Source organism: Dunckerocampus dactyliophorus, chromosome 8, assembly GCF_027744805.1.
Source record: "Dunckerocampus dactyliophorus isolate RoL2022-P2 chromosome 8, RoL_Ddac_1.1, whole genome shotgun sequence".
In the NCBI taxonomy this organism is placed as follows: domain Eukaryota; kingdom Metazoa; phylum Chordata; class Actinopteri; order Syngnathiformes; family Syngnathidae; genus Dunckerocampus; species Dunckerocampus dactyliophorus.
The window spans coordinates 25,350,008-25,362,709 of record NC_072826.1 but is presented as its reverse complement, the minus strand read 5'-3'; the positions used below and the strand labels follow the sequence as shown (position 1 = coordinate 25,362,709).

Sequence of the window (12,702 nt, the reverse complement as noted above, 5' to 3'; positions counted from 1 at the left end):
GAAGGTGTTGGTGGTTGATGTATTTCTGCCACTCATGTTTTTGGGAAGAGTCACATCTTCATTGAAGATATAAGTAACAATTAATGTTTATTTATTCCTTTCATTCGTCATCTGTATGCATTTTGAATTGTTTTCTGCTTGTACAACTATAAAAACGTGTTTTGTGGAAGGAAGGACATTTTGTGATTTAAAACAAAAAAAAAAACAAAACCTTAAGAACACAGTTGGACTCATGCAGTGTATTAACAACACGACAAGACGCGCACCATTTTGTACTCTAACCGAAGAATGCATGCAAACCGAGGCAATACATTTTTTTACCTTACCTGAAAAACACTCTAACCGGGGCAGACGCTGACTCCATTAGATACAGTATTTCACTAATTTGCTTTGACACCTATAGCACAAAGCTAAGATGTTGAGATATATATATATATATATATATATATATATATATATATATATATATATATATATAATTTTAACCTACATTGGATTGGTTTTACCATCTTTAATGCACAAACTGTATCAACGGCCCCCCCTGCATTTTTCTATTTTTCTGTATGCCATAGCTAGCATTTTTTTATGCATCATTTTAGAAATCATTAAAGCTGTTGATACAAAAGCTAAGCAGTTTTATGTTTTTACCTTGGAGGTACCGTTATTATGGCGTACAGTTACACCCTTACTACTTAGACTACCAAACTGGTGGTGATAGGCTTTGACTGCTATCACGTTTGCACTGTCAACACATGACATGAATGCAAACAAAATGGTGTGACATCATCAGCTCATGTTGTGTTCTGCTGTGGATCTGAGAAATTGGCTGCACGCAACTTGGTATGTTCTCTCATTGGCTCTCCTGCCAAAACTGCTCGAGTGGTTTGAAGTGAAAAGTGGTTAACAACCCATCAATTGCACTTTTACCGATTGGTTGATGATGGAGCCAAAATGACAAGTACTGGAAATAACGTATTGATGCTCTGCGTTTAGGTGTGAAACCTTTTGCTTGCACGATGTGTGACATGAGGTTTGTTCAGCGCTACCACCTGGCCAGACACAGCCTCACTCATACGGGTATGGGTCCGTGCTCCTGCCCCTCTCATCTTTACACTGAATGTGTTTGAAGCTAGATTTCTAGCTGCTTAGTAGTGCTTGCTTCATCTTCGATTTTTACTCAAACTGTCTTCATACACCAGAGAAAAAAAATCCTAAATGTACAAAAGCTAATATCAGACATTTTACCACAACATGTCTTGATCGTCTGCTAAATTACAAAGTACTTGAGCCAGAAAGCAATAGTTGGGGTATGAATTGTTTCACCCATTTTTTGTTCTGGCTCTGATTTGATTCAGTTTCATTAAAGTACACTCCACAAAAAGTTAGGCATATTTGATTTTGGGGTGAAATTTACACTGTAGCCTTTTACAGGTGAACTTAAATCAATGCACATGTCCAACTGTTGAATGTTTCAGTACTTCTTACAACTTGTTCTTTTAACAAGGAGCTGAATGGCAAAAATCACAACACGTGTGTGTGATTCATGAAAGGAGCAATAAATGTCCTAATTCAAGTACAACTGGTATTATAAAGCCTTTGTTTTCATCATTCTGTTCATATTTTGACATCAGAAAGATGCAGAACAATTCGAAGGCTTCAAACAAGATGATGTCAGAGGGAAGTGGCCAACAAAACTTAGAGCAGGGGTCTCAAACTCAGTCTGGGTGAGGCTGGGCCGCACATCGGAAACAGCAAGAGGTCATTTACTCAACGTAACAGTCTGGCTCACAGTGTTATAAAAGAAATAATACTATAACCATCACACAGCAACTTAAAAACTACTACTACTAGTGGGGGATAATAGTCAACTAGGGATGCTCCAATCAGTGTTTTATGCTGTCTATTCCGATACCAATCATCCATGAGTGAGATCTACCAGTACTGATCACACGGATTAACAGAAAATTTTCAATTTATTTAATGATGAGTGGTGTATTGGCCTGGGGTTCCGTATAGTGGGGAAAAGTTTGGACAGTAGGTAATTGCTAGAAAATAAAAAGGGGGCGGGGGTCCCCAAAGTGATTTTTTCCATGGGGCCCATAGTTCCTGGCTGCACCTCTGCTGTGGGCTATATGATATGAAAAAAAGAAACTATAATATCACCTTAATTTAGACAAAAAACATATTTTCCTTACTTTTTTTTTTTTTAGTAAATACATATAATTCTTGAAACTTACAGAGGATGAGATGGAGAGTTTTTATGTGAGAATATATTGTCTGATGGACTGCTTCATGGCAGGGCTTCTAGGTTGCACATAGCAGGGCTCCGAGTGATAGAGCGCAGCCGGCGGAACTCTGTGTCTTCCACCTCTGACAAAGGCTGCTCATGTAGTCCCATGAATTCAATTATTTTTAGCCGTCTGACTGTCAGGCTCGTATGGCCAAGTGTTGACTATGTCAGCTCCTGTCTGTTGCTGCACTGTGAGCATGGAAAACTCACAATACTTTAACTGTTTGTTCTTCAAATGCTGGAATAAATTAAAGCAATTTAACATGCTCCCCTCATGAGGGTTCTCTGCATGCTGCAATAGTACGAGCCACAGGTGATGGAGTTTTGTGATCGGCACATGCCAAACACGTACTTTTTTTTAAAGGAAATCGGCCGATCGATCGGCGCATCCCAAACATCAACTCTAAACATGTACTTTGAGCAACTATATTTACGAACATTGAACAGTTGGTGTGCATTCAGAAGTGTAAAAAAAGTCAAATTAAGTTCACTTGGCGTCATCCTGAAATTTCACCCTAAAGCTGAATATCCTCAACTGTGAGCAGTAGAATTTGCTTGCACTCCAAGTGCAAAACCAAGAGTCCCCCAGAATAACTCAAACAAATCAGACCCTGGAAAACGAAAAAAGGAACAACAGTTCTTTGAGAATGTTCCTAAACAACATCGAAGCTTCTTTTAAATTTGCATTACTTTAGCTTAAAAATGTATTTCTACAGTTTTTAAAAGCCACAATCTGTGAATATTTTAAAAGTGACTGGAAATAAGCCTTTTTAAGGCACTCGCTGAAATATTTAGAAACTTGACATCACATTTTAAACTTTACTTTATTAAAGTTTTTTTAAATGTTATATTTATGATATATAAACCAGTTTCTATCTGCTTTTAATTTAATTATATTGAGCCTTTTTTTTAATTATCTTTTTTCACTGATTGGCTGGGAGTAATCACATGGTTTCAAATTCGTTGTCATGAGCAGTGTTGGGCAAATTACTTTAAAAAATCAAAGTTACTAGTTACTTTACTAGTTACTTTCTCAAAAAATGCAATTAGTAACTGAATTACTCCTTCATAAGTGTAATTAATTACCATGAAAAGCAGTTATTGCGTTACTTTTTTGAAAAAGCTGCAAATACTTGAAAGAATAGGGATTTAGTTTTGTAGTGGCGTAGACAGATGTTTGATGAGATTGAAGTTACTCGCAAGGGATGCGGACAAACACTTTCCTGTGGGACAGAATGTGCATGGACGTTCTTGTCTTTTACGCCACTAACGTTGAAGTAGTGCCTGTATTTCCATCCTGAAAACCACAGTTTGAACTCCAGAGATTGCTCCGGACTCGCCATTGTTGCATCGAGTTCTCTTGCGTGGCTTCCAGATGTGACGTTCCCCAACAAGTCAACTTTTTTTAATAGCTCTTTGAACGATGAGAACAGATTCCCAGTTGCATTTAACAACTTTTTCTTAAATATTATGTTCTTGTCTGCAAAGTGGTTGTCATCGTTGACTTAAAGAGCCATTCAAAACACTCAACTCGTTTTGACGTCACAGCTACAGTGGTGTGAAAAAGTTCCTGATTTATTTTTTGCATGTTTGTCACAGTTAACACATTGCAGATCATCAAACAAATTAAAATATTAGTTAATGACAACACAACTGAACACAAAATGCAGTACATGGCCCTGTGTGGAAAAAGTAATTGCCCCCCGTTAAAACATAACTTAACTGTGGTTTATCACATCTACAGTAAGTTCTATTTCTCTAGCCACACCCAGGCCTGCTAACTACCGCACCTGTTCTCAATCAAGAAGTCACTTAAATAGGACCTGCCTGGCAAAGTGAAGTAGACCAAAGATCCTCAAAAGCTAGACATCATGCCGAGAAAGAAATTCAGGAACAAATGAGAAAGAAAGTATTGAGATCTATCAGTCTGGAAAAAAAACATGGACCGGGGTGAACCTTCCCAGGAATGGCTGCCCAACCAAAATTACCCCAAGAGCGCAGCAATGACTCATCCACTCCACTCATTTTGACAACGTCACAGCTACAGTGGTGTTAAAAAGAGGTCACAAATGACCCCACAACAACATCCAAAGAATTGCAGGCCTCACTTGCCTCAATTAAGGTCAGGGTTCATGATTCCACCATAAGAAAGACACTGGGCAAAAATGGCCGGCATGGCAGCATTGCAAGACGAAAACCACTGCTGAACAAAAAGAATATTAAAACTCGTCTCTATTTTGCCAGAAAACATCTTGATGATCCCCAAGACCTTTGGGAAAATACTCTGTGGTCTGACGAGACAAGAGTTGAACTTTTTGGAAGGTGTGTGTCCCATTTCATCTGGCGTAAAAGTACCGCACCGCATTTCAGAGAAAGATCATGCCAACAGTAAAATAGAGTGGTGGTAGTGTGATGGTCTGGGGCTGTTTTGCTGCTTCAGGACCTGGAAGACTTGCTGTGACAAATAGAACCATGAATTCTACTGTCTGCCAAAAAAATCCTGACGGAGAATGTCCGGCAAGCTAAAACCAACTTGAGTTCTGCAGCAGGACAATGATCCAAAGCACACCCACCATCAAGTCCACCTCTGAATGACTGAAGAAAAACGAAGAGTTTGGAGTGACCTAGTCAAAACCCTGACCTGAATCCTATTGAGATGCTGGAAAACACTCCAGTGTGGCAACAATTACAACAATTCTGCAAAGATGAGTGGGCCAAAATTCCTCCAGGCGCTGTAAGAGACTCATTGCAAGTTATTGCAAATGTTTGATTGCAGTTGTTGCTACTAAGGGTGGCCTAAACAATTATTAGGTTTAGGGGGCAATTACTTTTTCACACAGCCATGTGGGTTTGAATTTTTTTTTCTCCCTTTTATAATAAAAAGTTTCATTTAAAAACTGCATTTTGTGTTCAGTTCTGTTGTAATTTACTAATGTTTACATTTGTTTGATGATCTGAAACATTTAAGTATGACAAACATGCAAAAAAAAATAAATGTGGAAGTGGCAAACACTTTTTCACACCACTGTATATGATCAAGCCAGCTAGGGGATAACGATATCATTTTATAATGCACACCACTTTTCACACTGATAAAGATAATGGCGATAAAGATATATATACTGGATTTGTTCTGTATCTCCCTCATCTCTCTGCACTGCGTGTGAGCTCCTTGCCCGCCCCCCTCCGTGCATGCAAGAGGAGGCAGGAGGGGTGGAGCAAAAGCCCGGTGGCTCAGTCGATGCGACAGCGTCGGCAGTGGAAGAATTAGTCAGAATGTGGCCCTAATCCTCTGTCGTAGCTCAGCAATTTGGAGGTACTTTGAATTCAGAGCATAAAAAAATATATATTTTCACCACCTTAAAACTTGGCACGAACTCCAACTCGAGGAGTGTGTAAAGCTGCGCGCTGGCTGCACAACTCCTGCCAACACAACACAAAGCAGTGTCCTATCACATTGCTAAAGATATGATCCCGGTTGCAACAGTAAAAAAAAACGGATTTAAGAACCTGCTTAAAACGATGGACTCGCGATGTCCAGCGAGCTTCGCAGTCACAAATATTTAGCACGATAAGCTCTACCACAAAACTACAAGGAAATCAGACAGTTGCTGAGCTTGATGCAGTTGACAGGTTGGTGTTCCTGGCACAAAATAAGGACACACGTGTGTCTTCTAAAAGTGTTTACCAAAAAAATACTGTTCAATTTTAAGTATTTTTGTGTTGCTGACATTTTAAAATTTCCTCCTAAATCGGGCACTCCTTCATATTTTGTTCTTTTGTGATTGTTATTAGCTGAGGAATTGAGAATAGCTGAAGGTTTGTTATAAAATGATTATATTTGACTTTTTCTATATTTATTTATAAAAGAGAATGGCCTACCTTATTTTAGCGGCTATTTTTAGATATGGTTTTTTAAATGTGCATCTTGCATGAAGCTTTAAAACATCATAAGTATTTATTTTAATAAAACAACTTGACACGCATATTTGGCTTTGAGTCAGTCTAAACTCACTCTGCGGAAAAAAATATTGGAAAATATACACCATGTTCCAAATTATTATGCAAATAGGATTTAGTATCATCAGTATCATTTTTTTGTTTTACAATGAAGTTTATGGATGGCGTTGTGTCTTGGGGCTTTTTGGATTACTGACATCAATCTTGCACAACTGTCATAATTATTTTGCCAGGTGAGCCCAATTAAAAGAAAACTACTTAAAAATGATGTTCCACATTAAGCATGCCACAGATTTCAAGCAATATGGGAAAGAAAAAGGATCTCTCTCTGCAGACACAAAAAAGCGTCAAATATTGCAGTGCCTTGGACAAGGCATAAAAACATTCAATTAGTCACAGAAACATTCGTATGGTGAAGAAATTTTCAGATGAAAGCTGGGATTGTGCTGGTAAAGGTATAATGAGAGGTTTTTTCAGACAACTGTATTGAATCAAGAGAGCACCTGCTAAAAAGACATTACAAAGTAGCAAACAGGTACTCTATATGAAGCTGCTGGTGCCTCTTTAAGTCCCATGAACCTCAAGGTGTAGGATCCTACAGAGGCTTGCAGCTATGCATAAACCTACTATTTGGCCACCCCTAACGAATACTCTGAAGCAGAAACAGTTGCAGTGGGCCAACAAGACATGAAGATGAATTTTCAAACAATCCTGCTTGCTGATGAGGGCAATGCAACCTTGGGTGGTCCGGATGGATGAAGTAGAGTATGGCCAGTATTTCTCAACAAGACATGGTGGCTGAGTCATGTTTTGGATCGGATCGCAATCATTGGGAGAGAGCTGGTAGGCCCTTTATGGTCATTGAAGGCGTGAAAATGACCTCAGCAAAGTATGTAGAGTTTCTGACTGACCACTTTCTTCCATGGTAGAAAATGAAGAACCGTACCTTCTGTAGCTAAATGACTTTCATGCATAACAATGCACCATCTCATGGTGCAAAGAAGACCTACCTGACTGTCATTGGCTGTTATGGGCATAAAAGGAGAGAGAGTCATGGTTTGGCCCCCTTTTTTCCCCTGACCTCAACCCAATTGAGAACCTATGGTGCATCGTCAAGCAAAAAATCTGTGAGGGTGGGAGGCAGATCACAACAAAACAGCAGTTGTGGGAGGCTATTCTGACATCTTGCAAAGAAATTCAAGCAGAAACGCTTCAAGGAGTAAGAATTGTGAAGCTTAAATCAAAGAAGGGATTGTATGTTAACATGTAACTTAGCCTGTTAAAAAGTTAGTGATTGAAATAGCTTTTGCTTTCAGTAAACGTGACCTCTTTATGCTGCAAAATCAACAAACGACCATTTTCGATTCTTAACAACCAGTGAAATGCTTTGAAACTGTGTTGTGCATAATAATGTGGAACAGTAAATTTTAAGTTTTTGTATTTGAAAAAAATATTATCATTAGGAGGTTTGTTCAATAACATTCAAATTGTACTCTAAAGGTTGATGACTTAAATTATGATGATTGTAAATTATATTGACTAGCAAAATCAGAGAAAAATGTCATTTGCATAATAATTTGGAACACATCGTATTGTATATCGATATTCAACCTAAATATATTGGGCTATGAGTTTTGGTCCATATCGCCCAACCCTAATTAGAAATTTTAATTCATTGAAAGAAATAAAAAGAAATAGTAATTAATAGATTACCTGTTATCGGAAAACAATAACGACGTTACTCCCAACACTGGTCATGACACATGTAGCATCCATAGCAATGTAAGATAGGAAATATGTTAGCCACACTTTTTTAAATACCACATTTTATACTGTACATTTTTTTTCCAAAAGTATCAGTGTGTATACATGCATGTGAGGGTGGGAGGACACAAGTGAAGGTTCTACTGAACATCCTAATGTGGGTAAATTTTAGCTGTATTCACATAGTTGCATGTCTTAACATTTCTACATTGTGCGTGCGTGTGTGTGTGTGTGTTTGTGGGTGTGTGTGTTTGTTGGTGGGTGTGTGGCAGAGGTGATATTGCACGTACTTGACCTTGTGTGGTGTGTGGCGGGATGGCCTAATACGCTGCTCTGTGTGTGTAGGGGTGAAGCCGTATGCTTGTTCCATGTGTGACATGAGGTTTATTCAGCGTAACCACCTGGAGAGACACAGCCTCACTCATACTGGTATGCGTTCCGTTGCCACGCCCTCTCCCTCCCCTCCTCTGCCGCTCGCACATCCCCTGTCCCCCTACCTCAACGCGCCACACAGCAACCTCCACTTTGATGGGATGTTGAACCAGCATCACACGCGTTGTTGCGTAGATCTGGGCCATGCAAACTGACAAACACATAATGAGTTGATGACAAGGCCTTTTTTTCTTTTTTTTTTCTTTTTTTTTTTTACAATCACCATAATTCTCATTTTAAGTTACACATAAGGCTTTTCTCCTGACTACTGCTGGAGTTTTAGCGTCTCAGACAATGTTTCACACACTTGAGTGGCGCAAAAAGCAAAAATTGACGCATTGACTGTGTTGTGTGTGCTTTTTGGTAGGAGAGAAGCCATTTGCGTGCGACATGTGTGACATGAGGTTTATCCAGCGCTACCACCTGGAGAGACACAAGCGTGTGCACAGCGGAGAGAAGCCTTACCAGTGTGAGCGCTGCCAGCAGGTAAGGAAGGGGCACTTTCGACAACTCTCTGTAACTCCCACGAGGCCATGACGGTGGATCCGCTCAAAATCCCGAAGCAGTATGATGGCACAGCCACACACACACACTCCATTTCAGTGTTGTGTTGAAAGTGCAGACTTCAGACTGCATACGAGTATTTAATGGTGTAAAACCAAATTATGATGAATAACATCCGCCATGATTTGTCATTGGGTCATCAAGAAAAAGCACCAGCTTTGAAAGCGAAAGTAAACAGGCAATGAAACATGACATTACATCACCTTGATATTATATAATAATAATAATAATAATAATAATATATCCATTCTCCTTATGTATCTGCCAAGTCACAAGTAAATGTGCAAGCAATGGCTAGTTTTGGTTTCGGTTATGTCGACAATCGCTTATGTTGACATAAGTCAGTGAGTTTGAGGGGTGCAGACTTAAACCAAATGAAAGGATGCAACTTTGCCACTTTGATATTTTGTAAAACATATGCTAAGAAATATATATTTAAAAAAATAAACCTGCATCTCAGCTTTGTGATATACTGTAGGTGAAAAAGCCTATAAGTATTAACTTTGCTCTTTACTGTTTTTTTTTCTTCCAATTTTTGCTGATTTTTTATTTATTTCTTTTTAATCTTTGTAAATGTTCTTTTGTCATATTGTGATGTTATCTTTTTATAACTTTTTACTGAACATATTTTTCCAAAAATGTTAAGTATTTTGTTTTGTTTGTTATTATATTGCAACTTTCAAAAAAGAGCATTTTTTCTTTAATATTTGAACTCCATCCTATTAAATGACATTTTTCCTCATAATATTATGAGTTAATTCTGAAAAATTCCTACTCTTTTCCTTTTTAGTCTGACTTTTTTCTCTTAACATTTTGACTTTATTCTTGTAAAATTACAGTTTTTTCCCAACATTTTCAATTTTCTTCTCGTAAGTATGACTTTATTCCCATAAAATTTTGATTTCATTCTATATAGTTTTTTTCTTTTCAAATTTCAGCTCTATGCTTCTAAAAATATTATATATTTTATTATTCTTGTAAAATTATAACCTTTTCTGTTAGATTACAACTTTTTTTTTTAATATTTTTACTTTATTCTTGTAAAATGACTGCAGATTTTTCAATTTTTGCTGTTTTTTTTTGTTTGTTTTTGTAGTCTTTTGGTTAAATTAGATTTTTTAAATGTGCTGAGTGCCAATTAAAAAAAACAAAACAAAAAAAAAGCGGCAAACATCTCTTGAGCCACACTTCAACAGATTCTACATTTGTAGTAGTATAAAATGCAGCTCAGCTGAAAGGTGCTTGGGGAAAAAAAATATTAACCAGAGTCCACTTTTTTTTCCTCTTAAGAACTTTTCAAGGACAGACCGACTGTTGCGGCACCGGCGCCTGTGTCAGGGCCGCGGTGTAGCAAAAGTGGAGAACCAACCATGTTGCGAACCGCGCCCATACGCCCAGGAAGCTCCACCCGCCCCCCCGACATGGAGCCCCATGCACCCCCCACCAGGTCGTCTGGCCGTCTGACATTCCCTGTTAGCCACGCCCATGTGGCCACCAGAGACAGGACCGGCAGGCGGGCCTCGTGCTCGCTCTGTGCTGAGTGGCACCACTCTCTAGCACAGACTGACAACGCAGCTCCAGTCTTGGATTACTAATAACTGCGGGACTTTTTTTTTTTATTGTTTTTTTTTCCTGACTTTTAATGTTTCTTTTCTCCCCTCCATATTTTTTTATTGACAAGATTTTTCTGTGATGAAGAGTGTTCCTGTTTTTTTTACTTACTCTGTTTTGCGCAAAGAAAAATGTTTTTATTGTTCCAGTGCATCTACACTTGTTGGTACTCGATCTACAGATGGGGACAAAGTTGAGGAAATTGATTTTATTTTGCCACTTAGGTCCAAATCTACCAGATCTTGCTTGCCATGGCAGCTGTTTCCCAATAGGAGTCACCATGGCAACAGTAGCGTGACCGTGACTCCATTGTTAAAGCCATCTGCTTGACCAGCGCTCTTTGCCTCTCAACCTAAGAGGTGCACTGTCTGTAAATAATTCAACATGCTATTACTTCACAGTCGAACTTAAGTGGTGATTGTAATTTGCCAATTTGGCCGAGAGTTAGCTTCTGTCTCGCGAGCACTGGGTGTTAAAGAGTAGCAGTGGAGCGCCGTTCAGCAGGACTTCCATGGAGTGTGATATGTCCTGATCAGTCAGGAAGAGGCGCAACGTGACTTCTCCTCTGCGTTGCCTGTACAGATTTCTCATGTTGGCATTTTTCTCTGTGTGAGAATACATTTTTTGGTTTATTATTGTGTAACAGATGTATTAACAAAAGACAAGACCGCTTTTTATGTCACGGTGGATGTCCCCCCCCCCCCCCCCGGTGGTGCGGAAACACTGGTCTTTGCTAATGTGAGGTCGATAAGACGTTGCATAGTACCGAGGCTGAAGGGTTTCGACGGTCCGCTGCAAGCAACACTCTGCTCCACACTAACCGTTGCCTTTGTATGCATATATTTTGTGCTTGATGTGTTTTTAGTGGGGGCATGTCATGTCATATCATCAGAAAGCGCAGATACGCAAATAATCATTGTCATGCTATAAAATTGTTACAGGTTTGTTATACAGGCAACAGCGCATCCTGCTGCTTTACTTCTCAAACTTGACCCTCCTCATGTACCGGTTTGAGTCGCACTATTAAGATGCGAATAGAGCCGTGTGTACATATGACTGATCACTCTCTAGTGTAAGAAAATGTATTTTTATTGGCGGGACTGTAAAAAAGGTGTATTTTGCCTCCTTGATTCCCTGGGTGACCATATATAGAGTGTATGTTCAGTACAATCAACTTGCTTCTAATGTGAGTGTTGAGGGTCAAGTTTGAGGAATGCGTTGACACTATTCTAGCTGTGCACAAAGGATGCCGCTGGTGTGAAATGGTGCAAAAGTGTCCATCACTTGCTTTTAACGTTGAGGTTTAACTTTTGTCTGGCGTTTTTTTCCCCCCCTCCACATTCTGTACTCTTTTTTTTTTTTTTTTTTTTTTAATAAAATTGTAAACACTGGAGAGAAATGGGGGGGGACGCGACAAAAAGAGATGGGTATTTTTTCCCCCTTAAGACTGTACTTGGTTTTAGACAAAGCCTCTTTCTCCTCAGAGAAGATGAACCAAACCATTTGGATCAGTACAGTTGACAGCCCGGTATGTTTGGACTTTTTGAGACAAAAAAAAAAAAAGATTCCCTGCTATTTGTAGTCAATTCTATTGATGATGGTATTAGGAGAGAGACGGCATAATGGTAGCTATCACAGATTAGTTGTTTTCTTTCTTAGTCTTGCATGCAGTTATGGTCCTCAGTTGAAATAGAATCTTGATATTGATTATTTTGTGTAGAAAAAAATGAGTGCATACAAGTAACTTCCTAAAACTGTTACAATAATTATTGTAAAATGGGCTAACTAATATGTACCCTTGTGATCCAATTAGTTTCAACCGTATACAAATCGGGAGGAGAGGCTTCTTACTATTATGCTGAAATAAAAACATTTGTTAAGGACTATGGTCTGATGATTGTAATTGCTGTTTTTCCTTGTCTGTAGCGGTAATGTTCATGCAATTAATCTAAATTTTACTCCTAATTTGTAGTTTTCAATCGACTCGTCACACCTTTGAGTCAAAGGTAAGAAAGATATTGAAAATATGATTAACTATTGTATTGGGTGAAAAATAAAAAAAAGTACACCTTACCTCCTAC

The 12,702-nt window shown here is 38.7% G+C and overlaps 1 protein-coding gene across 34 annotated transcripts in view; it reads left to right on the top strand.

The window, feature by feature from the left end:
* znf740a (zinc finger protein 740a) overlaps positions 1-12,504 on the top strand; it is a 28,668-nt gene extending 16,164 nt beyond the window's left edge. For 26 of the 34 annotated variants that reach the window (XM_054784280.1, XM_054784291.1, XM_054784279.1 and 23 more), the window contains 4 exons: positions 994-1,077; positions 8,360-8,443; positions 8,814-8,932; positions 10,301-12,504. In XM_054784280.1, coding sequence (XP_054640255.1) covers positions 994-1,077; positions 8,360-8,443; positions 8,814-8,932; positions 10,301-10,474 — 461 coding nt within the window. In that variant the 3' untranslated portion in view covers positions 10,475-12,504. The remainder of the gene's footprint in view (positions 1-993; positions 1,078-8,359; positions 8,444-8,813; positions 8,933-10,300) is intronic. The other 8 variants (XM_054784310.1, XM_054784307.1, XM_054784300.1 and 5 more) reach the window with 3 other exon arrangements.
* The last annotated feature ends 198 nt before the right edge of the window (positions 12,505-12,702 follow it).